An 18623-nucleotide genomic window follows, 5' to 3' on the forward strand; every position below is an offset into this window, starting at 1 on the left:
AGGTTGGAAGTTTAAAAAAACAGGAACTACAATCCAAGTTGCTATAGAACTGGCAAACTGTCACTACAAAAACAGTTTATACTGTTTAGTAGTCGGTGTGATCATATGCTAAAAGCCAATCTTAACACCTGACTTTGCCAGCTGCTGTGGAATAGAAAAGTTATTTCTGGATCTTATTTGCATTCTGTGATCTGAAGAAGAAAGAAGAAGAGACACTAAATTATTCCAATCTTTCCATGCCCAGGTTTAACTGTAATTATGACTAGTTAGGGAGCAGGAGAAATTTTATCTCCAGACCCCAGATTCTTAGTCTAACAATGCTAATTGCTGAAATATATGTTGAAAGAATTGGGGCTGGAATATTTTTTTGGATAATTAACTGAGATATTCCACTTACAACCTTATAAAGACAGAAGTTGTACACATTAAATAGCAGTGGAACTATATTAAAGAATTGTGTCTAAAGCAATTCATCTGGATCTAGCAGTACGTGAATGTAAGCTTACTGCAATGACACAGGGAGCTGTGATACACCACAAAATCCAAACAAGATAGGATTTGCTCAGCTTTGATGGTGAAACATTAGCTGATCGTGTCTAAGCCAGATGAGCTATGTTCTTTCACTGTAAAAACACCAACTCCCTTTCCTAACAGAAACTGGAGGCAAAGATACTACTGTGCTACAGGAAGTTTATTGTCATTCCTGCACAAAAGGAAGTGGGTGTAATTCCGTATTCTTAAAAGATGGATCACCATTGAGCATTACAGAGCTTTTACAAATAGAATAGAAATTTTTAAAGGAAAGGGAAAATGGTTATGTTGAGCATTCACTAGCATGCCCATTACAGACTGATATTTTCATATAGAGGCTCTGTACAGCACCTAACTTTTTAAGACTGCATCATGCCATGCTCATTGCTTTATTTTAAGACATAGCTTTACTGACTCTCTTTCTGTTAAGCAACCTTATAAACCTATTGTAATCAAGAACATATTGCATTAAAGGGTACTTACAGAGGAACTTCTGTTTTTAAAAAAGTCACCTCTTGGATTTTATACTTACTGAGATATATTTTGTTTATTAGTCCATGAGTAATACACAGTAGTCTTATTTCAAAGTACAGGATCTGCTCCAAAGCATATCTAAGTCAAGAGCTCCAACAGACTTCAGGAATTCTTGAATCAGTTTGGTAGTAAACTTATGTAGTGGTTCATAATTTCTAGAGGCCATAAATCATCTCCTCCAGAAACTGAAAATCTTGATTCTTTTGGTTAGCATTTTAAAGAAAAAAAGGTTTATAGGCTTCTTGAGTTTGCCAGTGGCCTCGTGTAGCAGGTACACTGTGTAAGGAAAAAGACATGAAACATCTGAAGTAGGGGTACAATGATGAAAAAACATCTGTTGTCTGAAAATAATAATTTTTCATAGAATCATAGAACAGTTAGGGTTGGAAAAGACCTTAAGATCACCTAGTTCCAATGTCCCTGCCATGAGCAGGGACAACGCACACTAAATCATGCCACCCAAGGCTCTCTCCAACCTGACCTTGAACACCGCAAGAGATGGAGCATTCACAACCTTCCAGGGCAACCCATTCCAGTGCCTCACCACCCTTACAGTAAAGAACTACTTCCTTATATCCAATCTAAACTTCCCCTGTTTAAGTTTTAACCCATTACCCCTTGTCCTGTCACTACAGTCCCCAGTGAAGAATCCCTCCCCATCATCCTTGTAGGCCACCTTCAGATACTGGAAGGCTGCTATGAGGTCTCCACACAGCCTTCACTTCTCCAGGCTGAACAGCCCCAACTTTCTCAGCCTGTCTTCATACGGGAGGAGCTCCAGTCCCCTAATTATCTTATTGGTACTCCTCTGGACTTGTTCATGTCCTTTTTATATTGAGGACACCTTAACTGCACACAATACTCCAAGTGAAGTCTCACGAAAGCACAGTAGAGCCTGCTGGTCACGCTCCTTTTGATGAAGCCTACGATACAGTTGGCTTTCTGGGCTGCAAGTGCACACTGCTGGCTCATGTTCATTTTCTTATCAACCAACACCCCCAAGTCCTTCTCTGCGGGGCGGCTCTGAATCTCTTCTCTGCCCAACCTGTACCTGTGCCTGGGATTGCTCCAACCCACATGAGGACCTTCCACTTGGCATGGTTAAACTTCATGAGGTTGGCATCAGCCCACCTCACAAGCGTGTCAAGGTCTCTGCCTGGCATTCCTTTCCTCCAGCATATCAACCTAACCACACAGCTTGGTGTCATCGGCAAACTTGCAGAGGGCGCACTCAATTCCACTGTCCATGTCACCAACAAAGATGTTGAACAAGACCGGTCCCAACACCGATCCTTGAGGGACACCACTCATTACTGGTCTCCAGCCGGACATTGAGCCATTGACCACAACTCTTTGCATGCAGCCATTCAGCCAGTTCTTTATCCACCGAGTGGTGCACCTATCAAATTGATGTCTCTCCAATTTAGATACAAGGATGTTGTGTGGGACAGTGTCGAACATTTTGCCCAAGTCCAGGTAGATGACGTCAACTGCTCTACCCCTGTCCATCAGTTCCATAGCCCCATCTTAAAAGGCCACCAAATTGGTCAGGTAGGATTTCCCCTTGGTGAAGCCATGCTGGCTGTCACCAAGCACCTTGTTGATTTTCATGTGCCTTAGCATGCCTTCCAGGAGAATCTGCTCGAAGATTTTGCCAGGCACAGATGTTAGACAGACTGGTCTGTAATTCTCTGGGTCATCCATTTTCCTCTTCTTGAAAATGGGGGTTGTATTTCCCTTTTTCCCGTCATTGGGAACTTCACCTGACTGCCATGATTTTTCAAATATGGTGGCCAGTGGCTTAGCACCTTCATTTGCCAACTCCTTCAGGATGCGCAGATGGATTTCATCAGGACCCATGGACTTGTGCACGTTCAGACTTTTAAGATGGTCTCGACCCCTATCCTCTCCTACAGTGGTCCCAAAGTCTTCATTCTCACAGTCCCTGCATCTGGCTTCCAAGACTTGGGTGGTGTGGTCAGAGCCTTTGCCGGTGAAGACTGGGGAAAGAAGTCATTCAGAACCTTAGCCTTCTCCAAATCCGGGGTAGCCAGTTCTCCTGATAGCTTCCTGAGGGGGCCCACTTTGTCCCTGTAGTCTGTCTTTTATTCGCTAAGTACCTATAGAATCCCTTCCTGTTATCTTTCACATCTCTAGCCAAGTTTAATTCTAACTGGGCCTTAGCTTTCCTAACCCGGTCCCTAGTTTCCCTGACAACTTCCCTGATTCTTTCCAGGCCAGCTGTCCTTGCTTCCACCTTTTATAAGCCTCTTCTTTCCCCTCTTAAGTTTCCTCAGCAGCTCCTTATCCATCCAAGGTGGTCTCCTGACCCTCCTGCGCCACTTTCTTCTAATTGGGATGCAACACTCCTGAGATCGTAGTAGGTGATCCTTGAATATCATCCAACAGTCTTGGGCCCCCCTGCCCTCTAGGGTTATATCCCATGAAACCTGCTTAGGAGCCCGTTTGGCCTCCCCTTAGCTTAGGGCTATATCCCATGGAACATGAAGAGGCTGATGTCTGCTCTCTTGAAGTCCAGGGCAGTGAGCTTGCTGCACACTCTTCTCACTGTCCTGGGGATCTCAAACTCGACCATCTCATGATTGCTGCATCCAAGGCTGCACTGGAGTGTCACATTTCCAACGAGCCCTTCCCTGTTGGTGAGCACAAGGTCAAGCATGGCACCTCTCCTTGTCGTCTCCTCTATTACATGCAGAAGGAAGTTGTCTTCCACACAATCGAGGAACCTCCTGGATTGCTTGTGCCGAGCTTACCGTCCCTCCAACAGATGTCAGGGTGGTTGAAGTCTCCCATGAGAGCAAGGGCCTGTGAGCGTGAGGCTGTTCCTCTCTCTTTGTAGAGTGCTTCACCCACAGGTTCCTCTTGGTCAGGTGGTCTGTAACAGATCCCCACAATAATGTCCCCCCATAGCTCTTCTCCCTTTAACCCTTTAACCCTGACCCACAATCTCTCTGTTGAGTGCAATTTTTAATCAAATGGGAAAAGTATAAACTGGAAGTTTACGGGCACGTGAGCTTATTTTCACTCAGATTGAGTGGTGACACATAACCACCCATATAGAGATAGTTAGGTGAGGAAGAAATTCAGTTTTGAACAAAAATAAGTGAATGAAGTACGTTTGCCACTTCTGCTTACTTTAGCGGTATGTTTAAAATGTAATGTAATACAAGTTTATGTCACATCAGTAGTACCGTAGAAAATGTGTTCTCCAAAAGTATCAACTAAACAGTGAAATGCAGAGATTTAGGGTAAAAAAAGAAGTATTTCCACAGAAAAAGTGCTAGGTTTTGCTTTTGGAAAATTGTCTTTGCTAGAGAAAGCTTTTAAAATGGAGCAGCCAAGAACTATTTGACCCCTGAAACAGCTGGTTTGATGTTGCCCAGTGTTTTTGTTTGAGTCCCTTTAGACATCCAGAGGGGTTTAATAATTATTCCCAGTGAGAAGAGCATGATCTGAAGGTGAGTGGTTAAAAGAATGCTACAAATACTTTGCCTACTCACAGCCTGAGTGAGTTGCTTGCCTACATTTGTGAAAAACCTTCCAAACACTCTTTCTGAGTAGGTGCAAAGTGCTCTGTGGAGCCAAGAACACCTCTTTTTTTGGCGAGTCTCACATCCTTTTTGGCCTGCTCTCCCTGGAGGTGCAGAGTTGAAGTCAGGGAACTTGCACATGTGCTTGGGGATTTTGGTGCCTTTGTCATTTAGCCACAAGAACAATCTTCTCTTTGAAGCACCCAAAATACCTAAGCAGGGATCAGCAGTTTCTCTCCTCAGTGGAAAAGGATCTGAGTGAACATTCGAGAAGATCAGTGCACTGCAATATCGCTTATCTGTAATACTTCACTTGTTCTGTAACTGAGTTCTTGTTACCATCATTCATGCTGTGCAGTATTCTAATAAAGAAAGGATGACATGAATTTCCAGGTGTTTGGGGAGAGGTATATAGTGTGTGGTACACACGGTGAGTAAAGACAGCAGTATTTCCCCAGCCTTCTGAAGAATACTTAAGAAGTTACCATCTAACCCTTACTACCCCTTAAATTCCCTCCCTCTGCCACAGGGCACTGTGTGGCAGTGAACAAAATTGCCATTTACAGCAGATCCTGCTGTTGTAAGAGGGATCTGGCTGATTAAACATAGATGAAGACCCACTGAAGGTAGACAGTGTAAGTCAGCCTGATACCCAGGGGAAAATACTGTTTGCAGTAAATATGGTTAGAAGAATCTGGCCTGATAAAAGTATTGCTTAAATAGTGTTTTCAGGTCTGTTTGTTTTTATTTTTGTATTTATACAGACTTGACTTCTGAAATATTCATGTTCCTGACACATCTAAATATACACCCTTGAAGCCCTTTTATGTCCCCAAGAGTAACATAGATAATATAAATAAGTTAATCACCCTCGTTTGTTGATAAATCTCGTGCATCCTTTTTATGAAAACACATTTTTACTTTGCATTGAGTTTGACCCTTCGTTATCTCTGAGAAAGTGGAAATACAAGTGACTTTGCTTGATCTCTGGTTCTATGTGCAGAGCAGTCAGTAGCACTGCTAACTGCAGCAAAGTTAAAGAGAAGCTCTTTCCCCTTCCTCAGTTTACCAAATTTCCAGTTAACACTGACAAAGTCAAGAGGACAGGAGCCTGCACTCTGGTCATGTGGTGGAACACCTTACCTGACACCAGGGAGAGGAGTAACACATCTTGAATCATGTGCAAAGTAGCTACTATGCCTGGCCATGTCTCAGGGTTTACATCCTGATTTCCCTGAAACTAAAATGTTTCTTCATGCCTTTTCTAGACAGGGAAGCTTCTTCGTTTATTTTTTATGTTGGTTTAACAAAACTGGCCATGTTCCTTATGTTAAATAGAATCATAGGAACATAAAATACTTAGGGTTGCAAAGGACCTTAAGATCATCAAGTTCCAACCCCCCTGCCATGCACAGGGACACCTCACACTAAACCATGTCACCCAAGGCTCTGTCCAACGTGGCCTTGAACACCACCAGGGATGGAGCATTCACAACTTGACTGGGCAATCCATTCCAGTGCCTCACCACCCTCACCGTAAAGAAGTGCTTCCTTATATCCAGTCTAAACTTCCCCTGTTTAAGTTCTAACCCGTTATCACCTGTTCTATCACTACAGTCCCTAATGAATAGTCTCTCCCCAGCATCCCTATAGCCCCCTTTCAGATACTGGAAGGCTGCTATGGGGTCTCCACACAGCCTTCTCTTCTCCAGGCTGAACAGCCCCAGCTTTCTCAGCCTGTCTTCATACAGGAGGTTCTCCAGTCCCCTGATCATTCTTGTGGCCCTCCTCTGGACTTGTTCCAACAGATCCATGTCCTTTTTATGTTGAGGACACCAGAACTGTACACAATCACAGTATCACAGTATGTTAGAGATTGGAAGGGACCTCAAAAGATCATCTAGTCTAATCCCCCTGCCGGAGCAGGAACACCTAGATAAGGTTACACAGGAACGTGTCTAGGCGGGTTTTGAATGTCTCCAGAGAAGGAGACTCCACAGCCTCCCTGGGCACCCTGTTCCAGTGTTCTGTCACCCTCACTGAGAAGAAGTTTCTCCAAGTGAGGTCTCAGGAGAGCAGAATAAAGGGGCAGGATCACCTCCTTTGACCTGCTGGTCACGCTCCTTTTTATGCAGTCCAGGATACGGTTGGCTTTCTGGGCTACAAGCGCACACTGCTGGCTCATGTTCGTTTTCTCCTCGACCAGCACCCCGAAGCCCTTCTCCACAGGGCTGCTCTGAATCTGTTCTCTGCCCAGCCTGTAGCTGTGTCTGGGATTGCTCCGACCCAGGTATAGGACATTGCACTTGCCATGGTTAAACTTCATGAGGTTGGCATCAGCCCACCTCACAAGCATGTCAAGGTCCCTCTGGATAGCATTCCTTCCCTCCAGTGTATCAACCGAACCACACAGCTTGGTGTCATCGGCAAACTTGCAGAGGGCGCACTCAATCCCACAGTCCATGACAGTGACAAAGATCTTGAACAAGACCGGTCCCAACACCGATCCCTGAGGGACACCACTCGTTACTGGTCTCCAGCCAGACATTGAGCCGTTGACCACAACTCTTTGTGTGCGGACATCCAGCCAGTTCTTTATCCACGAAGTGGTCCACCTATCAAATTGATGTCTCTCCAATTTAAAGACAAGAATGTCATGTGGGACAGTGTCGAACGCTTTACACAAATCCAGGTAGATGACATGAACTGCTCTACTGCTGTCCATCAGTTCTGTAGCCCCATCATAAAAGGCCACCAAATTGGTCAGGCAGGATTTCCCCTTAGTGAAGCCATGCTGGCTGTCACCAAGCACCTTGTTGATTTTCATGTGCCTTAGCATGCCTTCCAGGAGAATCTGCTCGAAGATTTTGCCAGGCACAGAGGTGAGACTGACTGGTCTGTAATTCCCCAGGTCATCCATTTTCCCCTTCTTGAAAATGGGGTTATATTTCCCTTCTTCCAGTCATTGGGAACTTCACCTGACTGCCATGATTTTTCAAATATGATGGCCAGCGGCTTAGCAACTTCATTTGCCAACTCCTTCAGGAACCGCGGATGGATTTCATCAGGACCCATGGTCTTGTGCACGTTCAGATTTTTAAGATGGTCTCGAACCAATTCATCTCCTAAGTGGGCCCAAGGTCTTCATTCTCACAGTCCCTGCGTCTGCCTGCCAAGACTTGGGTGGTGTGGTCAGAGCCTTTGCTAGAGAAGATCGAGGCAAAGAAGTCATTCAGAACCTCAGCCTTCTCCAAATCCAGGGTAGCTAGTTCACCTGAGAGCTTCCTGAGGAGGCCTACATTCTCCCTAATCTGTTTTTTATTTGCTATGTACCTGTAGAATCCCTTCCTGTTATCCTTAATATCCCTAGCTGAGTTTTAACTGGGCCTTAGCTTTCCTAACCTGGTCCCTACCTTTCCGGACAACATCCCTGTAGTCTTCCCAGGCCACCTGTCCTTGCTTTCTGTAAAGCTCTTTTTTCATCTGAATTTTCCTCAGCAGCTCCTTATCCATCCAAGGAGGTCTCCTGGCCCTCCTGCTGCACTTCCTTCTAGTTGGGATGCACCACTCCTGAGCTTGTAGCAGGTGATCCTTGAAGACCAACCAAGAGTCTTGGGCCCCCCTGCCCTCTAGGGCTATATCCCATGGAACCTTACTAAGCAGGTTCCTGAAGAGGCCAAAGTCTGCTCTTTTGAAGTCTAGGGCAGTGAGCTTGCTGCACGCTCTTCTCACTGTCCTAAGGATCTCAAATTCAACCATCTCGTGCTGCATCCAAGGCTGCCCTGGAGCACCACATTTCCAACGATCCCTTCCCTGTTGGTGAGCACGAGGTCAAGCACGGCACCTCTCCTTGTCAGTTCCTCTATTACTTGCAGAAGGAAGTTGTCTTCCACACAACTGAGGAACCTCCTGGATTGCTTGTTCCGGGCCGTACCGTCATTCCAACAGATGTCAGGGTGGTTGAAGTCACCCATGAGAACGAGGGCCTGTGAGTGTGAGGCTTTTCCTATCTGCCTATAGAGTGCTTCATCCACAGATTCCTCTTGATCAGGCGGTCTATAACATATCCCCACAGTAATGTCTCCCATCACTGTTTTCCCTTTAACCCTGACCCACAAGCTCTCTGTTATCTGCTCACCTGTCCCCAGGCAGAGTTCCATACTCTCCAGCCTATCCCTAACATAAAGGGCAACTCCCCCTCCGCGCCTGCCAGGCCTGTCTTTTCTAAAGAGTCTGTAACCTTCCGTTCCAACACTCCACTCATAGGAGCCATCCCACATTGTTTCTGTGATGCCTACAATGTCATAGTCCCGTAAACAAGCACACATCTCTAATTCCTCTTGTTTGTTTCGCATGCTACGGGCATTTGTATAGAGGCATCTGAGCTGAGCTCCAAATGAAGCCGGCTCATTGGCTGGAGCAGCCGGAATATCTCTGCATTGGTCCAAGCATTTATTATAGGTGCTGGCAACTGACTGGGTGTGTTGGGATTGAATGATGTCCCCTCCCCCAACACATCTAGTTTAAAGCCTCCTTAACCAGTCTGGGAAGCCTCCTACCAAAACTGCCCTTCCCCTTCTTTATCAGAGCAGCTCCACCAGCTCCCGCTAGACCTGGCCTACAAACTTGGGTCCCATGTTCAAGACACCCAAACCCCTGACTATGACACCACCCTTTTAACCATTTATTAACCTGGCTAATCCGCCTAGCTTTTTTTAGGTCCTCCCCTGTACCCTGGAGAATTGATGAAAAGACTATCTGAGCTCCAGAGCCCTTAACCACCTCTCCCAGGGCTCTGTAGTCCTTCTTTATGTTCCCCAGGCTACTACTATCTATATCCCTAGCACCCACATGTATCACCAGAAGTGGGTAACAGTCTGTGGGGTTTACCAGAGCAGGCAGCCTCTCTGCCACATCCCTGATCTGTGCCCCTCGTAGGCAACACACCTCCCTTGAGACCGGGTCAGGCCAACAGACAAGTGCTTCTGTCCCTTTCAAAGTAGAATCCCCTACCACTACGACCTGCCACTTTTTCCTGGCAGCACCAGTAGAAATCTTCTTTACTAGTGCATCAACAGGCTGTTTCTAGTGCAACTGCGTTTCCTTATGAGCCCCCTGCAGGACAGCAAAGCGGTTCTGCGTGGGGGCAACAGGTTCAGGAGGAAGTCCCTTGCTTTTAATTGTCCTTTTCCTCCTTTTTTTTGTTGTTTTTTTTTTTTTTTTGTCACCAATTCCCAGCTTCGAGGGTTAACGGCCTCCTTCTTTCCTCCATGAGCTACAGGGGAAGTTTGAGGACTCTGCACAGTTTGGGCTGGGAGCAAGCATTCCTGCTTCCTCTCAGCTACCCTGACATCTTGTAGCCTATTAATAGCTTCCTGCAGCTCAGCCACCTGCTGCAGGAGAGCCTTCACCAGGGAGCACCGAGTGCCGCCCTGCCCATTGTGCACCCTCCCCTCACCAGACCAGTGCAGGCGCTCTCTGCACCCCGAAGTCTGCACTGCAGCCTCCCCTCTCATCGGCTCTGTCTGGGTGCCTACGGTGGCCACTGCCGGTGCAGCCAGAGCAGAGCTCCCAGACCAGGCCCTGCTCATACGGTGAGTGCCCATCATCCCGCTCGCCTGCCCGCGCAAACTGCCGCACAAATGGCCTCGATCCGCTCTGTTTGCTTGCGCTCCCTGGGGCAGGTTTTTAACCAGTCAGGGCTAACACCATTCCTCTTCCAATTTAGAGACTAGGGTGTCTCTAGTAAAATCACCACAAACTCTTATGCTGCCCATTACACCTTTACTACAACCCGTACAGGTTAGTATGTAAAGATTGCATTGTGTACCCCAGATTGTCAATGGCCTTTTCTCATATTGGTCCAGTAGAAAAAGTTCAGCTTTGCACTGCCTGTGGAAAGTTGAGGAATCGTAATTCTGATAAAACAAACTTGAGAAGCGAGTTCTACCTTGCCATCACACCAGCTGATCTCAACCACAGCAGGATCACAAGGGGAGAAAGCTGATGTTTCAGAGAACCAGATCCCAAAGCATTTAGGGCTTCCTAGGGCAATGCCAGGTCTTTGAATTCTTCCCAGAAACTGATTAGTAAAGCCAAAGTATAACTGAAGCATGTCCAAAAAAAAGTGTGTCCCAAATCAGTCTGTTCCCATGGCGTTTGTAGTATACTTCTGGCAGGAGAAGGTGGAGATGCTTTCATAATTCCAGAGAAGCTAAGTCATTTTCTATAAATCTTGATTAAATCTAAAATTAATTGTGGTTAATACCTTTTAAACTATTTTTCATCCAAGACCAAATGAAACTGTTCACTGATTACTCTTGAGAGGTGGCACCCAGAGGGAAGCTGCTGTCTCAACCAGTGAATTCACAAGGGAGTAATACTGTTAAAACGTTGATGTATCAGACACAAGGATTTCATCAAGGCCACTGGTACAGTCTATCTTACTATTGCACGTGTGCTGCTAGTTTATATTCACAGAGATCAGTCCTTCGCTGTGTGCCATCAGCTGGAGTGGTGCCTTCCCATGTAATAAGATCCTAAAGTTGTTCTAACATGTACCAAATTCCAGAGAGATAAAGGAAAATCAATTAATATTTTTTAATTTTTTAGGATTTGTTTTTTCAGTGTTGACCTCTGACAGCTACAGCAGAGTCATAAAAGAAATCTCTCTGTAATTTGTACTTCTGTGAACTGTCATACATGCTAAAACAAGTGCCAATGAAGTCAACTGCAGGAAATCTTTATTATTTTCTTAGAAACTCTTTAAAATGTAAACATCCTGTTGATACGAATCTCAGATTCTTCTGATGTTTACTTAGCAGCTGCCATCATTGTGCAGTGTCTGAGTACGCATACCATATTACAGGGTACTAGGCTGACAGAGCACTATTCTGACTCATGTTTTATTTTTACAGAAGCTAAGTCTGAAAATACTTCTGAGCAGTGCAATGGTAGAACAGCTTATGAGAACTTTGCTGTTATCTTAAAACTATTTGAAACTTAGAAATTGCTTAACTATTTCAAACACAGTATTGAACTGTCCAGCAAAGCATCCCCTTTACTCTGCCCTCATCATAAGATCCTGAAAGAGAACATGTTCTAATCATGCATAACAAAAAGGGTACTGCATTAGGAATCATACAAAGTCTTTGTCAATTCCAGTGGTAATTGCCATTTCTCTCCTGAGTCAGGAATGCCTGGAAGTCTCAGCATTCAGTGTTGCAAAAGAATAAAAAATAATCCTCACACCCTCATGGCAGGAAAATTATAAAAGTGCAAACATTACAAAGTTTAAGACCAGAAGAAAAATAGAAAGAACCTTCTATTTATTGTTTTGTAAATCTGATTATTTTTAAGCTAGTCTCATTATTTGGGGGGCCTCACCATTTTTGAATGCTTAGGTTGACAGCAGTTTTCCATTGCTGGTACAGGGGTTGTGCTGACTCAGGATGTCTTTTACAGATGTGAACAGTCCACAGAAAATATGTACTTTACAGATCCATGCAAATCATACAGTGCACACCAGTATTTCCTACCATTAATGAAGATCCCATGTGCCTCTGGTTACACATGGTTCATTAATCATACCTGCTTGCATGCTGCAATAGCAATACTCCTGATGCTAAAATGAGATGAGAACATTTGGACTCTGGAAACATGAATCTGTCTTAATATATTAGGAAAATAGGTAACATCCTAGCATCTGTGTATTTTGTGGCTGTGTGTGGCATAGGCAAAGAGCATGCATTTTGTCACTCAAAGAGGGACCCTCAACACCAGAAATTACAGTCAAGTATCTATCAAGTTTCACAGAACCTGTGCCACCATCTACATCAGTGAAAATTTACACCTTAATTGCAATTTTGCTTTTAGGTTTTATTGCCTAACTGTAGAATCATAGAACCATAGAACAGTTTGGGTTGGGAGGGACTTTCAAAGGTCATCTAGTCCACCCCATTTGCAATGAGGAGGGACATTTTCAACTAGATCAGGTGTAGGGAAGCATTTTGAAAATAATTCTGAATTCTGTTGGTGATTTGTAATTAAGAAACATGTATGTTAAAGTTTTAGATTTGCAAGCATATGCACACATAGACACACAGAATGCGCACACCAACATCTGCACATGAAATAAGCAGAGAGAATAACTGCAGCATCAAATAAAATTCTTCCTATTATAAAACTGTTCTTAGTTGGTTATAATGTACCCAAACTTTAATTGCATATATGACACAAGTGTCTGTCCTAACTTGACTCTATTTTTTTATTTCAGTCCAAAGGGTCCTACAGTGTCTACAAATAAGGTTCAGGGGGAAATATACTGTTACCTCATGGTAAAAATTCTTGGCTTAGAAAGGGAAGCTATTCATAAAATCATAGGATCATAGAATGGTTAGGGTTGGAAAGGACCTTGGCAGAGCAGATAGGTGCTGAGCTAGCATAGAGGGAACTAGTGAGTGAGAGGTAAACAGAGAGGAGGAGGAGGCAGGAAGAATCAAAGGCTCCTTTTGTTTGGATAGAGGTAGGCTTCTGGTGCTATATGAGGTGATGGATTTGAGCTACCCAAGCAAGACTGGCCTATGAGACGTACAAGCTGTCTGTAGCAGCAGTGGAGACCAAACAGAATATGCTAGCGTATCAGTCTTAAGTTGCATGAGATCACAGAATCATTTAGGTTGGAAAAGACCCTTAAGATCATCGAGTCCAACTGTTAAACTACTACTACCAGATATTTATGTATGGACACCTGAATCATGCTTTATGAGTTTACTTATAGGAATCTAGAGGTGCAGTAGGCGTTAGTGGTGTAGATTACCCCATTAGAATCAATAGAAATCTTCTGAAGAAGTCAAGGTGGAATTTGGCCCCTAAACATGAACTTCTGGTTTAATTTGGGGGACTGTGGAATATCCCCATCTGGCTGCCACTGCTTTACCAGAAAGTCCTATAAAATCTGTCATACCTGCCAGTCTCATGCAGATGCCTCAGGTATCTAGAGCACCTCAAATGGCAGCTTAGGCAACCAAGTTCTTAGTGGTGGCTTAATTGCAGCTTCACCCACCTTACAGTATACACCCGCTGTTTCAGCTGAATATCTTTCTAAACACTGCTGGCTTTATTGAGTATGTCTTTCCTTGCTGTGTGCTGGGAATTTGGATGCCTGGTACACATGCAAACACCACACTACAGTGAACTGTATTTAGGTGGTTTTACATTGAACTGGACACAACCCTTATGCTAGGAACAACTGACGGTTTGAAAGATATTTGAGGAATAGGGCTGGGAATAGAGCTTCTATCCTGACAAAAAAGTGAAGAATTGCTGAGTGGAAAGCAGCTAGGGTTGGAATTGAGACTCAGAATGGGATGGAGAAAACAGAAGACTAAAATTTGGACTTGGCATAGCAAGAATGTGGGACCAGAATAAGAAGCAGAAGTAGTGGAAATTGGAAGTTGGAGAACAGAGCTGAAACAATGAGCCGAAGGGGAGTAGACCCAGTCCTGAGACCAGAAAGGTGCAAGACAGAAGTCATGCTTGGAAAGGCTGGACAAATGATGGACCAGCAAGGCCAGTAGGTGGTAAATATTCTGCCCTTTTCTGCTTGGAATGGAACTTAAATTTCCAAAACCTTATCATTCCTCTTCTCAGCAGGTGCCTTTGGCTCTGCATTAAAAACAGGAGAAGCACAATGTAAGAGAATTCGTAGAGGTAAATAGTGAGTGGTGAGGACCTGAAGTTCCCAATGTAGGCATCTCAGAGAGTTATTACTTTAGCCAACAGTGGTTTGATCCCATGGACTGAATGTCCGTTACTGGCTGGAGCTCACTAAGGGTGATCCTAAAGAGCATCTTTCCCTTAATTTCAGTTGAAAGGAGTTCATACACTCTGAGAATACTCCACAGTGTCAACCAACGCATGGTAAATGCGGACATGACATTTGCTTCATTAACACACAATAGATCCAAACTAAATCACTGTCCGTGCTGGACACCCCCAGCATAACACCCAGCAGGGAGATATCCCAGGTTCCTCTGGTGAGAATGACAGTGCAACCCCTTTCAGTTATACCATTTGCTTAAGGGAAAGAAGCCTAAGGCAGCAGATCTAGAGGTGCTAACACTGTTGCCAGTACTGGTGCACGTGTAAAATACCTGGTTTTTAATTTGTCTCCTTCAAGCCCAGCAGACTGTATACACAAGCTCTGCTAAAACCAGTGCATTACCAAGCACTTCAAGAGTTTGGGATCTTCATTCAGACACCTTTTATGTATGCATGGATGTGGTCTTTCATTATAACATGACTTTTTCCTTTTTCCTCTTTAATTAAACAAAAGAGCTTTGTAATGAAGGATGCAGAACTCCTAATTTCTGGCAGAAGTTGTAAAATGCCTGTTGAAAGAAACAGGCAACTATAGTAAGTAAAACTGGTGGTGTTCAAGGCCAGTAGGACAAAGCCTTGGGTGACATGGTTTAGTGTGCGGTGTCCCTGCCCATGGCAGGGGGGTTGGAAATAGATGATCTTAAGGTCCTTTCCAGCCCTAACTACTCTATGATTCTATAGCTTCATGGTAAAGGCACCTAAACTTTACATCCAAGGTGGTCTATTCATGAAGTCAGTAATACATCTTTCATAGATGGTCACAGTTTGTCCTTACTTTTCTGAGTATCTCATTTAAGACCTTGAAGTCTGTGTTTCAGATCACCCACAAATGAAGTCCAGGAGCGCTGTCCTTTGAGCATAGTCAATTCCGTGCAGTGCTACGCACACTGAGAAATCAGCTCTAAGTGTTTCAAACTGCACTGCATACTTTCAGATTAATGCCTGTAGTTTGACATTATGTTTTGTGCTCTCCATCTGCAAAATGGAGATGAAAATGGTCACTAAGGTGTCACAAAACTAAATTAATAAATGTGAGCACACAAATCCTGTACTGGTGCATGCCAGAGCCAATGCACATAGGAAAACAAATTCTGTCTGTAAATCATGAAATCTGTAATAAATAAATCCTCAGACCACACACAGAATTTTAAAAAATTATCAAATGGCAGCTCATCAGCTGAACGACATCCTGTCAGTGGATTAAGTGAGTCAAGGATCCTTTGGATCATGCAATGAAAGATTAAACCATAATGCACATATACCAGATACAAGCTAACAATGCACATAAATCTGTTGTTTAGGCATTTCCAAACCTGTGAGTTCTCAAGTTTACAACCCTACCTGGAGAACAGCCCATTTCACAGGTCTTGCAGATCAAGCCAAGTATTTTATCCTTCATAAGTGTAAATTATGTTTTGTCTTTTTCTAAGTAATCATGAGACTCTATAACTAGCCTACAATATCTAATAAGGTGAAGGATCACTCCATTCAAGTGGGGTTGCTCCATTTCTTTTTTCTCTCAATTTCATAATCTTTATTTTTGTATCTGCTGGTAATGGAGGTTAAACATAATTTGGTCGGATGTTTGGCTTTCAGAAGGTCTGAATGAAGCTGGCCTTTTTATGTTGGCTTTTTGTTAGTGTGACATCTTACAATTTATGAATCAAAGGCAAGATCAAAAGGCATTTTCTGCTAAAACAAACAACATACCTTGTTTCCAGCAATTAGTGAGTGACAAAGGAAGCCAGTAAAGTTTGTTAATGTGGGACAGCTTATGTTCTATGTTTCAAGTATACATTCTATATATTGCGTTGGTGTCTATGCAACTGAGATACTAAATATTCAATACAGGCAATAGTGAGTAATGTCCAAGATTTGGGTGCACTTCAACAAGAGAAAAGCAAGTTAGACAAAGCTTGTGACATTCTGTGAATGCAGTCTGGGCTCTTTGTCCACCTCTGCCCCAGGGGGTGCATTTATTTATATTCCACATGGCTACAAAAATGATGGAACTGAAGATTTTTGTGATGAAAGGAAAAATTATTGTCCCCTAATTTATGGTAGCATTGCTCAATTAATCACTGAAGTACAAAAATGAAATATGAAACAAATGGGAGTAATGCAGTTGGGCCAAGCTCTGTGTGTGATATGTTGAGCAATCAATATCCTTCTGGTACCTCCATTCAAACATTTTAGCATAAAGAGTAATTGTTACTAATCTTGTTTTAAATCCATAGGTTTTTGCCATCTCCCAGACAACTATTCTCCCTTCAAATACTTCATAGAAATTGAAAAATACGGCTATAGCACGCAAAGTTTAAATGAAAATGTGGGAAACTGATGACTTGGGAAAGAGTGACACTCAGTGTTTCTAACAGAGGAAAAGACACTTTGTTAAATGTAATATTTGCCTGGAATTTATGACTTTGGTGTTTAAGTGGGACCCATATCACCTGCTTCATGTATGTCATTGAAAAAGGTTATTAGGGCAAGTTCAAAATGGACCTTGGTATAATTCGAGTTCCATATTACAACCCAAAAGAAAACTGCTCATTGATCTCCAGGAGATGCCTGTGCTCTGCACAGACAGCATTTCACAAAGACAAGATAGAGAGCTGGGGTTGTTCAGCCTGGAGAAGGCTCCAGGGATATCTTACTGCAGCCTTGCAATACTTAAAGGGGACTTGTAAGAAAGATGGGGAGAAACTTTTGAATAGGGCAGTTTGTGATAGGACAAGGGGTAATGGTTTTAAACTAAAAGAGGGTAGATTCAGACTAGATATAACAAAGAATATTTTTACAATAAGGGGGGGGGTGATACCCAGAGAGGTGGTAGGTGCTCTATCCCTGGAAACATTCAAGGTCAGGTTGGACCAGCTCTGAACAACCTCATCCAGTTGAAGATGTCCCTGCTCATTGCAGGGGGTGGGGGGGGTGGACAAGAGGACTTTTAAAGATCACTTCTGACCCAAACCATTCTATGATTCTATGATTAAAAATTAGCAAAGCAAAAAAAGATTTGCTTCTGAGAATGACCCTAATTGCTGTTATTGTAACATGGCTGAGTGCATCACAACTAGTTTACATCTAACACTAAAGTTTAAGAGCAATAGGTGCTCCTCCACCTAAGGCCCAACCAGGCAGGTGGTTTGAGTAACACCTAGCAGATGCCAGTAGGACTGAGCTACTCACAAACATAGAGTAACCTCCTGCTTTCTCTTAGCTTCTATCCAGAAGTCCGTAATGGTTAGCTCCTTCACCTGGGACATAGCATCAAGTTTACTGGTAATTTTGCTGTTTGATTAAATAGGTAGAAAACATAGAAAACAGACAACAGCTAGGGCAAACACAGCAATTTGCCTGCTTAGGTATGGACTCTATGGACAGCTAGATGTTTTTATCCATAATAACAAATTTCTTAAGACAGACAGACTTTCATCAGATACGTGTTTTCAGAGTTAAGCCTGTATTGTGTTCCACAGTTTTACAGAGAGGGAAACTGAGTCACGGAGCATTTAATTGGCTTCATCATAATTGCAGACTTGAAAACAATTGAGAATTACCAATTTGGTATTTCTCACAGTGTATCTTGGATCATGAAGCATTGCTTATTTCCAAATACTTCAGTGCTCTTTGGTTGGATATTGGTGACTTCATCAGTAATGTTTCAAATTAATGGTTTGATATGCTTTAATTTCTAGCTGATTTTCTACTATGGAACTGGAGACAGCTGGTGTCCACAGCACTACTACGATGAGATCAAACTGGATTTTCCAGACGGGGACATTCGCCTTTGTGAGAAAGGGCTCCGCCACGCCTTTGTGCTAGATGCCAGCAAGGAGATGGCTGCCATGATTACAGACTGGATACAGGATGACCTGACCAAATTATAAACACAGATTCAGTGATTAACAAGAAACTGGTGTTATTATTTTGTGAATGTGTCATTTTCTGTGAGAGAGTCTGTCCTATTCTTTTTCTGTTCATTATATATTATGGCTTGTTTTACATTAAGATGTTTCAGAGGAAGCTAAAGAGAGACTGGCTGGTCCAAAGTATAGTTTTATAGATTCTGTAGTGACCTACCTTCATCCTGTGTCTTCAGGATTCTGCAGGACTTGGCAA

The 18623-nt window shown here is 43.4% G+C and overlaps 1 protein-coding gene across 4 annotated transcripts in view; it reads left to right on the plus strand.

Annotated features, from left to right (window-relative positions):
• LDAH (lipid droplet associated hydrolase) overlaps positions 1–18429 on the plus strand; it is a 132933-nt gene extending 114504 nt beyond the window's left edge. For all 4 annotated transcript variants that reach the window (XM_061372362.1, XM_061372363.1, XM_061372364.1 and 1 more), the window contains one exon: positions 18200–18429. In XM_061372362.1, the coding sequence (XP_061228346.1) occupies positions 18200–18391 (192 nt within the window). In that variant the 3' untranslated portion in view covers positions 18392–18429. The remainder of the gene's footprint in view (positions 1–18199) is intronic.
• Positions 18430–18623: the final 194 nt, after the last annotated feature.

Source organism: Neopsephotus bourkii, unplaced genomic scaffold (genome assembly GCF_033783945.1).
Source record: "Neopsephotus bourkii isolate Nb327-2 ecotype Australia unplaced genomic scaffold, CSIRO-AGI_Nbou_v1 NB_1600, whole genome shotgun sequence".
Classification (NCBI taxonomy): Eukaryota; Metazoa; Chordata; class Aves; order Psittaciformes; family Psittacidae; genus Neopsephotus; species Neopsephotus bourkii.